Source organism: Triticum aestivum, chromosome 5A, assembly GCF_018294505.1.
Source record: "Triticum aestivum cultivar Chinese Spring chromosome 5A, IWGSC CS RefSeq v2.1, whole genome shotgun sequence".
Taxonomy (NCBI): domain Eukaryota; kingdom Viridiplantae; phylum Streptophyta; class Magnoliopsida; order Poales; family Poaceae; genus Triticum; species Triticum aestivum.
The window spans coordinates 37,614,895-37,633,231 of record NC_057806.1 but is presented as its reverse complement, the minus strand read 5'-3'; the positions used below and the strand labels follow the sequence as shown (position 1 = coordinate 37,633,231).

At 43.9% G+C, this 18,337-nt stretch overlaps 1 protein-coding gene across 1 annotated transcript in view; it reads right to left on the bottom strand.

The window, feature by feature from the left end:
• Nucleotides 1-17,914, bottom strand: part of LOC123101180 (protein WHAT'S THIS FACTOR 1, chloroplastic) — a 66,800-nt gene extending 48,886 nt beyond the window's left edge. The window contains exon 1 of the mRNA XM_044522753.1: nt 17,825-17,914. Coding sequence (XP_044378688.1) covers nt 17,825-17,914 — 90 coding nt within the window. The remainder of the gene's footprint in view (nt 1-17,824) is intronic.
• Between the last annotated feature and the right edge of the window lie 423 nt (nt 17,915-18,337).

Here is an 18,337-nt window from a genome sequence, read left to right as displayed (position 1 = left end):
CATGGGCGCCGCCCCTCCCCGAGCCCATAGACACACAAGCATGATAAACACACACACACACATTTCCTTAAGTTAATTAGTATATATGTATTTTGTATGTTTAATTAGTTTAGATTTTTTAGATTATTATTTTTTCACTAGTATATATGTATGAATGCATGTTAGATGGATATAATTAGTATGGAATTTTTTTATATAATGTTGTTTTACTGTTTTTTAATGGATGTATAGAAGTTGTTTTTTCTGTTTTTAGTGTTAGATGCTTAATTAGTATGAAATAGCATATAGAATTTTGACATATGCAATGATAGCATAATTAGTGTTACATTTGCATATAGTATTTGTTGTCGACGATGCCCGGCCCGCATCCTCGCCGTCGACACGTTCGCGACGACGTCCTGCTTCAGAGGACCCATGTCCGGGACTGGGCTCCGCCGGGCTGGCACTGGGAGGTGCTACCTTCAGGGGCGCGACGCTTGGTGAGGAACCTGGCCCCGGGTCCCGTCGTCGGCCCTCATCTCCTTTGGTGGCGTTCGCGTGGGACACTTTCGGTGCGGAGGGAGTCGGCCTCGTCGGAGGTGGTACGTCGCCGTGTCAGGGAGGAGGACGAGCACGTCCATCGCTACATGGCTGCTATGGACGTCAGGTTCTCGAATACCTAGCAGGTTCTTTGGGGAGATCACCCGAGCTATGATCCAGTGTGTTGGAGAACGTAGTAATTTCCAAAAAATTCCTACACACACGCAAGATCATGGTGATGCATAGCAACGAGAGGGGAGAGTGTGATCTACGTACCCTTGTAGATCGACAGCGGAAGCGTTAGCACAACGCGGTTGATGTAGTCGTACGTCTTCACGGCCCGACCGATCAAGCACCGAAACTACGGCACCTCCGAGTTCTGGGACACGTTCAGCTCGATGATGATCCCCGGACTCCGATCCAGCAAAGTGTCGGGGAAGAGTTCCGTCAGCACGACGGCGTGGTGATGATCTTGATGTACTACCGTCGCAGGGCTTCGCCTAAGCACCGCTACAATATTATCGAGGATTATGGTGGAAGGGGGCACCGCACACGGCTAAGAATATGATCACGTGGATCAACTTGTGTGTCTAGGGGTGCCCCCTGCCCCCGTATATAAAGGAGCAGGGGGAGGTGCGGCCGGCCAGGAGGAGGGCGCGCCAGGAGGAGTCCTATTCCCACCGGGAGTAGGATTCCCCCCTTTTCCTAGTTGGAATAGGATTCGGGAGGGGGAAAGAGGAGAGAGAGAAGGAAGGGGGGGCGCCGCCCCCCTCTCCTTCTCCTATTCGGACTAGGGGGGAGGGGTGCGCGACCCAGCCCTGGCCACCTCTCCTCTCTTCCACTAAAGCCCACTAAGGCCCATATACCTCCCGGGGGGTTCCGGTAACCTCCCGGTACTCCGGTAAAATCCCGATTTCACTCAGAACACTTCTGATATCCAAATATAGGCTTCCAATATATCAATCTTTATGTCTCGACCATTTCGAGACTCCTCGTCATGTCCGTGATCACATCCGGGACTCCGAACAAACTTCGGTACATCAAAGTGCATAAACTCATAATATAACTGTCATCAAAACCTTAAGCGTGCGGACCCTACGGGTTCGAGAACAATGTAGACATGACCGAGACATGTCTCCGATCAATAACCAATAGCGGAACCTGGATGCTCATATTGGCTCCCACATATTCTACGAAGATCTTTATCGGTCAGACCGCATAACAACATACGGTGTTCCCTTTGTCATCGGTATGTTACTTGCCTGAGATTCGATCGTCGGTATCTCAATACCTAGTTCAATCTCGTTACCGGCAAGTCTCTTTACTCGTTTCGTAATACATCATCTTGCAACTAACTCATTAGTTGTAATGCTTGCAAGGCTTATGTGATGTGCATTACCGAGAGGGCCCAGAGATACCTCTCCGACAATCGGAGTGACAAATCTTAATCTCGAAATACGCCAACCCAACATGTACCTTTGGAGACACCTGTAGAGCTCCTTTATAATCACCCAGTTACGTTGTGACGTTTGGTAGCACACAAAGTGTTCCTCCGGTAAACGGGAGTTGCATAATCTCATAGTCATAGGAACATGTATAAGTCATGAAGAAAGCAATAGCAACATACTAACGATCGGGTGCTAAGCTAATGGAATGGGTCATGTCAATCATATCATTCTCCTAATGATGTGATCCCATTAATCAAATGACAACACATGTCTATGGTTAGGAAACATAACCATCTTTGATTAACGAGCTAGTCAAGTAGAGGCATACTAGTGACGTTTGGTTTGTCTATGTATTCACACAAGTATTATGTTTCCGGATAATACAATTCTAGCATGAATAATAAACATTTATCATGATATAAGGAAATAAAATAATAACATTATTATTGCCTCTAGGGCATATTTCCTTCAGTCTCCCACTTGCACTAGAGTCAATAATCTAGTTCACATCGCCATGTGATTTAACAGCAATAGTTCACATCACCATGTGATTAACACCCATAGTTCACATCGATATGTGATCAACACCCAAAGGGTTTACTAGAGTCAGTAATCTAGTTCACATCGCTATGTGATTAACACCCAAAGAGTACTAAGGTGTGATCATGTTTTGCTTGTGAGATAATTTTAGTCAACGGGTCTGTCACATTCAGATCCGTAACTATTTTGCGAATTTCTATGTCAACAATGCTCTGCACGGAGCTACTCTAGCTTATTGCTCCCACTTTCAATATGTATCTAGATTGAGACTTAAGTCATCCAGATCTGTGTCAAAACTTGCATCAACGTAACTTTTTACGACGAACCTTTTTGTCACCTCCATAATTGAGAATATTTCCTTATTCCACTAAGGATAATTTTGACCGCTGTCCAGTGATGTACTCTTAGATCACTACTGTACTCCCTTGCTTAACACAGCGTAGGGTATACAATAGATCTGGTACACAGCATGGCATACTTTATAGAACCTATGGCTGAGGCATAGGGAATGACTTTCATTCTATTTCTATCTTTTGCCGTGGTCGGGCTTTGGGTCTTACTCAATTTCACACCTTGCAACACAGGCAAGAACTCTTTCTTTGACTATTCCATTTTGAACTACTTCAAAATCTTGTCAAGGTATGTACTCATTGAAAAAACTTATCAAGCGTCTTGATCTATCTCTATAGATCTTGATGCTCAATATGTAATCAGCTTTACCGAGGTCTTTCTTTGAAAAACTCCTTTCAAATATTCCTTTATGCTTTCCAGAAAATTATACATTACTTCCGATCAACAATATGTTGTTCACATATACTTATCAGAAATGTTGTAGTGCTCCCACTCACTTTCTTGTAAATACAGGCTTCTCCAAAAGTCTGTACAAAAACAAATGCTTTGATCACACTATCAAAGCGTTTATTCCAACTCCGAGAGGCTTGCACCAGTCCATAAATGGATCGCTGAAGCTTGCACACTTTGTTAGCTCCCTTTGGATCGATAAAACCTTCCGGCTGCATCATATACAACTCTTCTTGCAGAAATCCATTAAGTAATGCAGTTTTGTTTATCCATTTGCCAGATTTCATAAAATGCGGCAATTCCTAACATGATTTGGACAGACTTAAGCATATATAAGAGTGAGAAAATCTCATCGTAGTCAACACCTTGAACTTGTCGAAAACCTTTTGCGACAATTCTAGCTTTGTAGATAGTAACACTACTATCAGCGTCCGTCTTCCTCTTGAAGATCCATTTATTTTCTATGGCTTGCCGATCATCGGGCAAATCCATCAAAGTCCATACTTTGTTCTCATACATGGATCATATCTCAGATTTTATGGCCTCAAACCATTTCACGGAATCTGGGCTCATCATCGCTTCCTCATAGTTCGCAAGTTCATCATGGTCTAGTAACATGACTTCCAGAACAGGATTACCGTACCACTTTGGTGCGGATCTCACTCTGGTTTACCTATGAGATTCGGTAGTAACTTGATCTGAAGTTACATGATCATCATCATTAGCTTCCTCACTAATTGGTGTAGTAGTCACAAGAACAGATTTCTGTGATGAACTACTTTCCAATAAGGGAGCAGGTACAGTTACCTCATCAAGTTCTACTTTCCTCCCACTCACTTCTTTCAAGAGAAACTCCTTCTCTAGAAAAACTCCGAAATTTAGCAACAGAAGTCTTGCCTTCGGATTTGTGATAGAAGGTGTACCCAACAGTCTCCTTTGGGTATCCTATGAAGACATATTTCTCCGATTTGGGTTTGAGCTTATCAGGATGAAACTTTATCATATAAGCATCACAATCCCAAACTTTAAGAAACGACAACTTTGGTTTCTTTCCAAACCACAGTTCAGATTGTGTCATCTCAACAGACTTAGATGGTGCCCTTTTAAACGTGAATGCAGCTGTCTTTAATGCATAACCCCAAAACGATAGTGGTAGATCGATAAGAGACATCATAGATCGCACCATATCTAATAAAGTACGGTTATGATGTTCGGACACACCATTATGCTGTGGTGTTCCAGGTGGCGTGAGTAGTGAAACTATTTCACATTGTTTTAACTGAAGGCCAAACTCGTAACTCAAATATTTTGCCTCTGCGATCATATCGTAGAAACTTTTATTTTCTTGTTACGATGATTCTCCACTTCACTCTAAAATTCTTTGAACTTTTCAAATATTTCAGACTTGTGTTTCATTAAGTAGGTATACCCATATCTGCTCAAATCATCTATGAAGGTCAGAAAATAATGATACCCGCCGCGAGCCTTAACACTCATCGGATCTCATACATCAGTATGTATTATTTCCAATAAGTCAGTTGCTCGCTCCATAGTTCCGGAGAACGATGTTTTAGTCATCTTGCCCATGAGGCATGGTTCGCAAGCATTAACTGATTCATAATCAAGTGATTCCAAAAACCCATCAGCTTGGAGTTTCTTCAAGCGCTTTACACCAATATGACCTAAACGTCAGTGCCACAAATAAGTTGCACTATCATGATTAACTTTGCATCTTTTGGTTTCAATATTATGATTATGTGTATCACTACGATCGAGATCCAACGAATTATTTTCATTGGGTGTGTAACCATATAAGGTTTTATTCATGTAAACAGAACAACAATTTATTCTCTTACTTAAATGAATAACCATATTACAATAAACATGATCAAATCATATTCATGCTCAACGCAAACACTAAATAACACTTATTCAGGTTCAACACTAATCCCAAAAGTATAGGGAGTGTGCGATGATGATCATATCAATCTTGGAACTACTTCCAACACACATCGTCACCTCACCCTTAACTAGTCTTTGTTCATTCTGCAACTCCCGATTCAAGTTACTAATCATAGTAACTAAACTAGTATCAAATAATGAGGGGTTGCTATAAACACTAGTAAAGTACACATCAATAACATGTATATCAAATATACTTATGTTCACTTTGCCATCCTTCTTATTCGCCAAATACTTGGGGCATTTCCACTTTCAGTGATCAGTCCCTTTGCAGTAGAAGCACTTAGTCTCAGGCTTAGGACCAGACTTGGGCTTCTTCACTTGAGCAGCAACTTGCTTGCTGTTTTTCTTGAAGTTCCCCTTTTTCCCTTTGCCCTTTTCTTGAAACTAGTGATCTTGTCAACCATCAACACTTGATGCTATTTCTTGATTTCTACCTTCATCGATTTCATCATCATGAAAAGCTCGGGATTTGTTTTCGTCATCCCTTGCATACTATAGTTCAACATGAAGTTCTACTAACTTGGTGATGGTGACTAGAGAATTCTGTCAATCACTATCTTATCTGGAAGATTAACCCCCACTTGATTCAAGCGATTGTAGTACCCAGACAATCTGAGCACATGCTCACTAGTTGAGCGATTCTCCTCCATCTTTTAGCTATAGAACTTGTTGGATACTTCATATCTCTCAACTCGGGTATTTGCTTGAAATATTAACTTCAACTCCTGGAACATCTCATATGGTCCATGACGTTCAAAACGTCTTTGAAGTCCCGATTCTAAGCCGTTAAGCATGGTGCACTAAACTATCAAGTATTCATCATATTTAGCTAGCCAAACGTTCATAACGTCTGGATCTGCTCCTGCAATAGGTTTGTCACCTAGCGGTGCATCAAGGAAATAATTCTTCTGTGCAGCAATGAGGATAAACCTCAGATCACGGATCCAATCCGCATCATTGCTACTAACATCTTTCAACACAATTTTCTCTAGGAACATATCAAAATAAACACAAGGAAGCAACAACGCGAGCTATTGATCTACAACATGATTTGCAAAATACTACCAGGACTAAGTTCATGATAAATTTAAGTTCAATTTAATCATATTACTTAAGAACTCCCACTTAGATAGACATCCCTCTAATCCTCTAAGTGATCACGTGATCCAAATCAACTAAACCATGTCTGATCATCACGTGAGATGGAGTAGTTTCATTGGTGAACATCACTATGTTGATCATATCTACTATATGATTCACGCTCGACCTTTCAGTCTCCGTGTTCCGAGGCCATATCTGTATATGCTTGGCTCGTCAAGTATAACCTGAGTATTCCGCGTGTGCAACTGTTTTGCACCCGTTGTATTTGAACGTAGAGCCTATCACACCCGATCATCACGTGGTGTCTCAGCACGAAGAACTTTCGCAATGGTGCATACTCAGGGAGAACACTTCTTGATAATTAGTGAGAGATCATCTTATAATGCTACCATCAATCAAAGCAAGATAAGATGCATAAAAGATAAACATCACATGCAATCAATATAAGTGATATGATATGGCCATCATCATCTTTTGCTTGTGATCTCCATCTTCGAAGCACCGTCGTGATCACCAACGTCACCGGTGCGACACCTTGATCTCCATCGTAGCATCGTTGTCGTCTCGCCAATTTTATGCTTCCACGACTATCGCTACCGCTTAGTGATAAAGTAAAGCATTACAGCGTGATTGCATTGCATACAATAAAGCGACAACCATATGGCTCCTGCCAGTTGCCGATAACTCGGTTACAAAACATGATCATCTCATACAATAAAATTTAGCATCATGTCTTGACCATATCACATCACAACATGCCCTGCAAAAACAAGTTAGACGTCCTCTACTTTGTTGTTGCAAGTTTTACGTGGCTGCTACGGGCTTAAGCAAGAACCAATCTTACCTACGCATCAAAACCACAACGATAGTTTGTCAAGTTTGTGATGTTTTAACCTTCGCAAGGACCGGGCGTAGCCACACTCGGTTCAATTAAAGTTGGAGAAACTGTCACCCGCTAGCCACCTTTGTGCAAAGCACGTCGGGAGAACCGGTCTCGCGTAAGCGTACGCGTAATGTCGGTCCGGGCCGCTTTGTCCAACAATACCGCCGAACCAAAGTATGACATGCTGGTAAGCAGTATGACTTATATCGCCCACAACTCACTTGTGTTCTACTCGTGCATATAACATCAACACATAAAACCTAGGCTCGGATGCCACTGTTGGGGAACGTAGTAATTTCAAAAAAAATCCTACGCACACGCAAGATCATGGTGATGCATAGCAACGAGAGGGGAGAGTGTGATCTACGTACCCTTGTAGATCGACAGTGGAAGCGTTAGCACAACGCGGTTGATGTAGTCGTACGTCTTCACGGCCCGACCGATCAAGCACCGAAACTACGGCACCTCCGAATTCTAGCACATGTTCAGCTCGATGACGATCCCCGGACACCGATCCAACAAAGTGTCGGGGAAGAGTTCCGTCAGCACGACGGCGTGGTAACGATCTTGATGTACTACCGTCGCAGGGCTTCGCCTAAGCACCGCTACAATATTATCAAGGATTATGGTGGAAGGGGGCACCGCACACGGCTAAGAATATGATCACGTGGATCAACTTGTGTGTCTAGGGGTGCCCCCTGCCCCCGTATATAAAGGAGAAGGGGGAGGTGCGGCCGGCCAGGAGGAGGGCGCGCCAGGAGGAGTCCTACTCCCACCGGGAGTAGGATTCCCCCCTTTTCCTAGTTGGAATAGGATTCGGGAGGGGGAAAGAGGAGAGAGAGAAGGAAGGGGGGCACCCCCCTCTCCTTGTCCTATTCGGACTAGGGGGGAGGGGTGTGCGGCCCAGCCCTGGCCACCTCTCCTCTCTTCCACTAAAGCCCACTAAGGCCCATATACCTCCCGGGGGGTTCCGGTAACCTCCCGGTACTCCGGTAAAATCCCGATTTCACTCGGAACACTTCCGATATCCAAATATAGGCTTCCAATATATCAATCTTTATGTCTCGACCATTTCGAGACTCCTCGTCATGTCCGTGATCACATCCGGGACTCCGAACAAACTTCGGTACATCAAAGTGCATAAACTCATAATATAACTGTCATCAAAACCTTAAGCGTGCGGACCCTACGGGTTCGAGAACAATGTAGAAATGACCGAGACATGTCTCCGATCAATAACCAATAGCGGAACCTGGATGCTCATATTGGCTCCCACATATTCTACGAAGATCTTTATCGGTCAGACCGCATAACAACATACGGTGTTCCCTTTGTCATCGGTATGTTACTTGCCCGAGATTCGATCGACGGTATCTCAATACCTAGTTCAATCTCATTACCGGCAAGTCTCTTTACTCGTTTTGTAATACATCATCTTGCAACTAACTCATTAGTTGTAATGCTTGCAAGGCTTATGTGATGTGCATTACCGAGAGGGCCCAGAGATACCTCTCCGACAATCGGAGTGACAAATCCTAATCTCGAAATACGCCAACCCAACATGTACCTTTGGAGACACCTTTAGAGCTCCTTTGTAATCACCCAGTTACGTTGTGACATTTGGTAGCACACAAAGTGTTCCTCCGGCAAACGGGAGTTGCATAATCTCATAGTCATAGGAACATGTATAAGTCATGAAGAAAGCAATAGCAACATACTAAACGATCGGGTGCTAAGCTAATGGAATGGGTCATGTCAATCATATCATTCTCCTAATGATGTGATCCCATTAATCAAATGACAACACATGTCTATGGTTAGGAAACATAACCATCTTCGATTAACGAGCTAGTCAAGTAGAGGCATACTAGTGACGTTTGGTTTGTCTATGTATTCACACAAGTATTATGTTTCCGGAAAATACAATTCTAGCATGAATAATAAACATTTATCATGATATAAGGAAATAAAATAATAACATTATTATTGCCTCTAGGGCATATTTCCTTCACAGTGATGGTTCCTTCACTTTGGTTGTCCACCGCCTAGATTACTCTCTAGTATTTGATCTTTATTAGCTAGCTAGCTAGTGATGTATTCGATATATAATATTCGAGATGATTTATTCGAGATTATATATATTATTCGAGACGATGTATTCGAGATTATATCTATTATTCGAGATGACGTATTTGAGATATTCAATGATTCTTATTATGTACTATGATTGATTCAGTTTTTCCTTATTAATTGATTGCATCCATGCATTGTAATTTGAATATATTTCTTTTGGATTAGTTAAATAAAACCTATGGCGGACAATACCGGCAGAGAGGGAGAAGAGGCCCTGTTCAATATCATACACAATCCTCGCGGGCCAGATGATGATCAGAATGTAGAAGATTATGACGGCTCTGAATATCTAAACAACACCGGGGAGGGTGATATGATATTCGATTGCGACGACCGAATTGATGAAGTCATGAACTATGAATATGACGAAGAAAATGTTGATCTTGAAACAACAAAGACCGGCGACGTATATATATATATATATATTTATATAAGCAGGCATCTGGTGATCATCAAATGTTTTAAATGACTTGAAGATATATTAACGAATCGATCTTTCTTCTTTCAGCCATCCCGATCGAGCAAATCTTCAGGCAACAGGAAACGAGGCCCAAACAAAAAGTTGAAGGAGGGCGTAAAGTACAATATCGAGGCCATCAAACCCAATGGCGAACCATTAGCGCCTAAGAAGATTGAGGACAAGTTCATTCGTCGGTGCGGAGTTCTTGTGAAGGACCAACTCCCGATCTCCCTTCAAGAATGGAGAGAGCCAGCAAAGCCACGTCCAGATCTTACTTTTGTCGACGACAGACAAAAACTTCTGCTTTGGGAAACGCTCATGGAACATTTCACCCTACCAGATCATTTCACAGATGCAGATGTGGAGAAAGTCAAGGACGCTGCTCTTAGGAAGATGGCGGTTGCATTTAACAACCACAAGAATCGTGTATGGGACAAGTACGTCAAGGGAGGAAGGAAGACTCCAGTCTTCGAGGGAACACTACAGAAGGAAAGTGCTCATTGGGTCGATTTCGTGAAATTCAAGGAATCAGAATTATCTAAGGAACGGTCGAGAATAAACAAGGCCAATGCCACAAAAAGGATAAGTTCCATAAGCTGGGGCCAGGTGGCTATGCGGTGGGAATGCCTAAGTGGGATAAGTCTGAGAAAGAGATGGAGGATGCAGGTGTCACTCCAGAAACATTGAGCTGGCCCCCCAGGTGCAGGACTTGGTTCTATGCGCATGGGGGGGGAGTTGGACCCAAAGACAGGCAAAGTTTCGAAGAAGGCATGTCTGGACGGAGCCGAAGATAAGCTACTTGTTGCAATAGAAGAGGCTCAATCGGGGGTGTTCGAGCCCAACAGAGAGAACGACGAGCTTACGCGTGCCCTGGGAAATCCTGAACACCGGGGAAGAACACGAGGCAAGGGCGCTATTCCGTGGTATGAGGGGTTTTCGAACTGGAACACCGACTACAGAACCCGTGCGAGAAAGAAGATTGCAGAGGAGAAGAAGAGGAAGCTGGACTATGAACGCCTTCAAGGCCTAGAATCAGCGCATGCGGACTTGGCAGTCAAATTCCAGCGGCAGCAGGAGCAGATCGACTCACTTAGCCAACAAAGGGGGTCTCAGCAGCTGCAGCAGCTAGCGGATGATCCAACATTGGAAAGCACCGTCCCATCCATGCCGAGAAGCAGCGTGGGTTCCGCCCCGAGCGACGCATTGCTGGATAGCTACCTAGTGGATGACATCATGGAGAACACTAACTGTGAGCTACATTTCAAAATGAAGAACATATCCATGAAGGTGGCTGACGCCGCTCCTTTAAAAATCCCCCCGAGGCAACCTTCCATTGCAACCCGATTCCAGCGGGCTATGCTCGTGTCTTGGTTGATGAGGTGGTGGACCAATATTCGGGGCTAGAGCTTGACATTCCTGGAGGTGACGAGAAGCACACACTAGGAGAGGCCAACCATCGTATCATCCTATGGAGAAAGGATTGCATCATCTTTCGAAGGCCACCGACACCGCGTCATCCGACTCCTCGTCGAAGTCCGCGACCGAGTCAGCAGACTCCCGCTCCTCCAAGTCCACCAACGCGTCAGGCCACTCCTCCTCCAAGTCCGGCACAGCTTCAGGCCACTCCTCCTCCTCCAAGTCTGGCAAAGCGTCAGGCCACTCCTCCTCCAAGTCCAGCACAGCTTCAGGCCACTCCTCCTCCTCCAACTCAGCCACGTCAGCCGTCTTCGCCGCCTCAGCAATCACGGAAGAGAGCCGCCTCAGCTATGGTGCGTAGCGGTACAAGTCAAGGTAGTACTGGAGGTACAGGCAGAGGCAAGCGATTTCAATATGGTCCAAGCAGCTTCGTGCCTCTTCCGCAGAGGCCTTACGACAAGTCCGAGGAGGAAAACACAGCCATATCGAAGGCTGAGGTGGAAGCCCATTTTGCACCGAAACCGCCATCGCCGCCAATGGAGAAAGTGCCTGAGAAAAAGATTGACCACTTCATTCGTATGGCTAGACCACCAGCTCCCAAGCCTATTGACACAGACTATGAGTGCCACCTCCGGAAGTTAAATCGAGCACGTCTACAGAAAGAGGTGAGCTTGAACTCGAGCAAATCAGCTGACAAAAAATGCGATAAAACCGTTCCCAGCTGGGAGAACAGGCGGCGCAATCAATCCCCCCGCTTCTTGTGCCAACAACACATGAGAGTAGGCGCGCCCAATATTATTGCGGGCAAACCGTTTACGTTCCCGAGCTGGGTGATGTGGTAATAACCGAGGAGCATATAAGGCAGGCTAAAATCCTCAAGATCACTGTTGGACAACTCCTCGATATCGAGTCCATGCCTCTGCTTAGAGAGGAGGAAATAAAACGGAAATATGTCTGGGGCCAACCTTTGGTCGAGCCAGACGAGGTCAAGAAGCTCCCAACGAGAATGTATGAATTGCATCAATGGTACATGGACATTACCAAGATTTCCAATCGAGAGTCCCTCATGGTGAATGTCAAGAAGGATCATTACTTCCATGAGAAAGGTGTGTCCGTTGAGTATTCAGAACTATTTCAGTTATACAATCAAGACGCACTCGACAAATCTATCTTCAGTTGCTATTGTCTGTAAGTGATTTCTTTCTATAATTTAAGTCTCAAGCTAGCTGTAGTGATCATTTTGATCAATCATTACCTGTAATTATCCTTACTATATTCTTTTTTGTGGTATTATGCAGGATGAAGATCTATGAAATGAAAAAAGGTGGACGCTATGGCATTGGGTTCATTGACCCAAATACCATTAATGAATACACATGGAAATTAGATCCATATTATGAAAAAAAGTGTAGAGGAAAGCATGCTAGAGTTCTTCAAGCGCCTCAAATACAATGAAGATATACTACTTCCTTACAACTTCAAGTGAGTCACACTGTCTTGTACTACAAATTCTGTTTTTGCCTACTAGCTAGCTACATGTTTTTGCTTACATATGCCCTCTTAATTAAGACATGCAAACGTGTGTGCATGCAGATTTCACTGGATCTTGTTAATCATTAAAGTTGATAAAGGAACAGTTGAAATACTGGACTCACTACTTAAAAAACCAAGTGACTACACCATCGTGAAGGGGATAGTCAACAGGTAATTTCAATCATTATTAACTATATCTCGGCCTATTTAATTAGTTCGTCATTTCCTGATAACAACTATTTAATAACCCATTTATTCATTTTCTTTGTCGGCGGGCAGAGCTTGGGCAAAGTTCATCAGCGTCACTCCAGGCCAATGGAAACGAAATCTGAAATGGTATCGACCCAAGGTAAGTAATTAAGTAGTACTAGTTAGCTGCCATCTCTTTAATTATCATGCTTGATTAATTATTATCTGATCAAATTCCATTCTCGTAAAGGCCCTGAAGCAGGCGCCGGGGAATAATCTGTGTGCATACTACGTTTGCGAGAACATTCGCATGATGGCGTCCGAAAGGAGCAGATCTCAAAGACAGGAGTGGGTACGTTTGTCAGAACATTATTCACAATTTTTACACCATTATCGATATCTAGTCACACAACTAATACACATGCATATTGATCTCTTTCTTAACAGTTCAAAGAGGTGCGGGAGAAACTCCTAGCAGAGGACCGCATAGAAGCAATTCAAGAGGAAATAGCGGGATTTTTGCTCGACCAGGTCATAGATCCCAAAGGAGAATACTTTTACCCGCTACCGCCCCATGAACCACTTCCAATTGTCATCGTGCTCCGAAGGCACCAATTAGGCTAATGCCAGTGGCTCCGAAGGCACCAATTAGGAGAAATTGTATATAGCTAGCTAATTGTATACATATATACATGTGTGTATATATGTGTGAATTAATTAATGGTGGTTGTGAGACATTCGATATATATATATATATACATATATATATATATATATATATATATATATATATATATGATCGGTTCTACTAGAAATTCTATTTATATATATGCATAACGTATACAATATGTAGCATCGTAAAATACTAGCAAATGAAAAAAAAAATGTAAAATACAAAATTAAATGAAAAAAAATCATAAACCCAAAACCCCCCAACCTTTTAATACCGGTTGGTGTCACCAACCAGTACTAAAGGGCTCCCTGCCCCCGGAGCTGCCTCGTGCCACGTGGTTGCCCTTTAGCATCGGTTCATGCTGAACCGGTACTAAAGGGGGGGGGGGCTTTAGTGCCCACAGTTTAGTGTCGGTTATCGAACCGGGACTAAAGGGCATTACGAACCGGTGCTATTGCCCGGTTCTGCACTAGTGAAATTATACCACACATGCATCATATAATCTAACTATTCTCAAAAGTCCAATACACAAACATGAGCAAGAATGATTCCCACATAAAGAAACTCATAATAGGTGATAACCATATAGTTCAATTCCATTAATAACACCCATAATAAGAATTATGATCAAAAACTCACATGATCAAGGGAGAAAGAGAGAGGACACATAGCTACAGTTACAAAAAGCTCAACCCCGAGAGAGGACTATTCTCTCAACATCATGGGGGCAACAAGGGCTCAATAGAGAAGTCGAAGATGGCGAATTTTCTCTCGCCAGAAAAGGGCTAGATTAGATTGTCTTGGAACGTAGAGAAACGACAGCAAAAAAATTGCATAAAAATATGTTGAGGGTTTTTGAGCTTACATAGAGACAGGGTGCCAGTTAGCGGTGGAGACGAGGTACAGGGGCTTCCACGTGGCCGGCCCACGTGGCCTAGGTTTTGATCACATGGTGGTGTGTGGGGCCATGGGAGACCACCTATAAAGCGCTTTAGGTGAGATTTTGTCTCTATAGCACTTGAAACAGAGGTATGGGCTAGCCCATCTAAATCCCTGACTACTGTTACCTTGCCTAGACTTTTTTTCTTGGTTTTTTTAGTTGACCGGTTGATTGCTAGACCATTCACAATGGGAGTTAAAAGTATTTAAAAAATTCAAAAAGGCCGAAATAAAGATATACAACAACAACAACAACAACAAAGCCTTTAGTCCCAAACAAATTGGGGTAGGCTAGAGGTGAAACCCATAAGATCTCGCAACCAACTCATGGCTCTGGCACATGGATAGCAAGCTTCCACGCACCCCTGTCCATAGCTAGCTCTTTGTCGATACTCCAATCCTTCAGGTCTCTCTTAACGGACTCCTCCCATGTCAAAATCAGTCGACCCCGCCCTCTCTTGACATTCTCCGCACGCTTTAGCCGTCCGCTATGCACTGGAGCTTCTGGAGGCCTGCGCTGAATATGCCCAAACCATCTCAAACGATGTTGGACAAGCTTCTCCTCAATTGGTGCTACCCCAACTCTATCTCGTATATCATCATTCCGGACTCGATCCTTCCTCGTGTGGCCACACATCCATCTCAACATACGCATCTCCGCCACACCTAACTGTTGAACATGTCGCCTTTTAGTCGGCCAACACTCCGCGCCATACAACATTGCGGGTCGAACCGCCGTCCTGTAGAACTTGCCTTTTAGCTTTTGTGGCACTCTCTTGTCACAGAGAATGCCAGAAGCTTGGCGCCACTTCATCCATCCGGCTTTGATTCGATGGTTCACATCTTCATCAATACCCCCATCCTCCTGCAACATTGACCCCAAATACCGAAAGGTGTCCTTCCGAGGTACCACCTGGCCATCAAGGCTAACCTCCTCCTCCTCACAGCTAGTAGTACTGAAACCGCACATCATGTACTCGGTTTTAGTTCTACTAAGCCTAAACCCTTTCGATTCCAAGGTTTGTCTCCATAACTCTAACTTCCTATTTACCCCCGTCCGACTATCGTCAACTAGCACCACATGATCCGCAAAAAGCATACACCATGGGATATCTCCTTGTATACCCCTTGTGACCTCATCCATCACCAATGCAAAAAGATAAGGGCTCAAAGCTGACCCCTGATGCAGTCCTATCTTACTCGGGAAGTCATCGGTGTCGACATCACTTGTTCGAACACTTGTCACAACATTATTGTACATGTCCTTGATGAGGGTAATGTACTTTGCTGGGACTTTGTGTTTCTCCAAGGCCCACCACATGACATTCCGCGGTATCTTATCATAGGCCTTCTCCAAGTCAATGAACACCATATGCAAGTCCTTCTTATGCTCCCTATATCTCTCCATAAGTTGTCGTACCAAGAAAATGGCTTCCATGGTCGACCTCCCAGGCATGAAACCAAACTGATTTTTGGTCACACTTGTCATTCTTCTTAAGCGGTGCTCAATGACTCTCTCCCATAGCTTCATTGTATGGCTCATCAGCTTAATTCCACGGTAATTAGTACAACTCTGAACATCCCCCTTGTTCTTGAAGATTGGTACTAATATACTCCGTATCCATTCTTCTGGCATCTTGTTTGCCCGAAAAATGAGGTTGAAAAGCTTGGTTAGCCATACTATCGCTATGTCCCCGAGACCTTTCCACACCTCAATGGGGATACAATCAGGGGCCCATCGCCTTGCCTCCTTTCATCCTTTTTAAAGCCTCCTTCACCTCAGACTCCTGGATGCGCCGCACAAAACGCATGCTGGTCTCATCAAAGGAGTCATTCAGTTCAATGGTAGAACTCTCATTCTCCCCATTGAACAGCTTGTTGAAGTACTCCCGCCATCTATGCTTAATCTCTTCGTCCTTCACCAAGAGTTGGCCTGCTCCGTCCTTGATGCATTTGACTTGGCCAATATCCCTCGTCTTCCTCTCCCGGATCTTAGCCATCTTATAGATGTCCCTTTCACCTTCCTTCGTGCCTAACCGTTGGTAGAGGTCCTCATATGCCCGACCCCTTGCTTCACCAACAGCTCGCTTTGCGGCCTTCTTCGCCATCTTGTACTTCTCTATGTTGTCTGCACTCCTATCCAGGTATAGGCGTCTAAAGCAATCTTTCTTCTCTTTAAGCGCCTTCTGGACATCATCATTCCACCACCAGGTATCCTTATCTTCGCTTCTCCTTCCCATGGACACTCCAAACTCCGCCGAAATAAAGATATATTAGAAAAAATTCAAGAAAGGTAAAAGGTTCACAAATTTAAAAAGTCCTAAAATTTGGAAAAAGTTCACAAAATGTGAAAAAAGATCATATAAACAGAAAAAGTATGAAATAAATAAAAAATCATAAATTGTAAGAAAATGCTCACAAAATTGATTTGCTTTTGCGAAATTAGAAAAATTCAAAATTTAAGAAAGGTTCACAAAAATAAAAAAATCATTAATTTGGAAGAAGTTTTCAAATTTAAAAAGAAAACTGAAAAATAAGAAAAGAGAAGAGAAAGAAAAAAAATGAAAAAACAAAACAAAAATGGTAGACAATACCCGGTCCAGGTAAACCAGAAACGGAAAAATAAACGTTGGAAGCTTCTGAAAACTAGGACGAATCCCGCTACGAGGGGCTTCAGGCGTAGGCGCCAGTTAACAGAATAGCATGTAACTGGCGCAGTCCTTCTTCTGGCCTGAATATTAACGTTGTGTTGTTATTTTACATTTTTGGTCCTTGGGAATATCTTTTTCCATTTGAAAAAGAAAGAGGGTGTAGCTATATCTTAGTTGACTGAGATTTAATCAAGTCATAGTCAAGTTATATAACATGTATTGGTAAGAAAGTAAAATGAAAAACCTGAAAAGAAAATTTGGCACAGATCTTTAATGCAAGATCTGACGAACATAAGCATGGACTGAGACTTACTTGAGTCTTAGTCGACTGAGATTTAGCAAGACCGAAAAAAGAAATGTCCTTTTCCCGTTGCATCAGAAACAGCAAAAGATAAATGGCACTTGGCACTGGACGCACTCGGCAGAGCCAAGTACGCATCACCATACTCTGGTGCTACTATCGTACGTAGGCTTCACCTCGACTGGTTGTGCTCCGGGCCACCGCCTCGCACAAGGATGGCCACGCGAACCGGAGCTGCCCAGCCCCTGAAACGCAGCTAACTTTCTCCTCACCTGCGAGTCAAGCACGGCCTCACCCAACCCAATGATAACGACGACCCTCTCACCTCTATATACACACACACTGACTGCTTGCAACAGCATCGCGAGGATACTGTGGCTTGCTACACTTCACACAAGGAGTGCACAAATCGATCGTCGATGCTGCCGCCGGCGACGCTGTTCGCGGTGGGGTTCCTGCTCTGCCCGTTCCCCGCCTTGGTGCCGTCCGGCCGTAACCTCACCGCGCTGCTGCCGGAGCTCTGCGACCTCCTCGGCTCCCTCTACACCCACGTCCGGGACGACCTCGTCCTGCTGCTCACCGTCGCGGTCACGGCGCCCCGCCACCGCCGACGGTGGCGCTCTTTGAGATACCGATGAAAACTTGTACTGTATCTCAGTTCTCTCATCTATACTCTCTTGGATGTATGATTATGTGCATGATGGTGTACTCGTTAGTTCTGGTATGTAAAGAATGTATCAAATGTGCTAGTAATTGGTTCTTCGTAGTTCTCACTGTATGCGTGC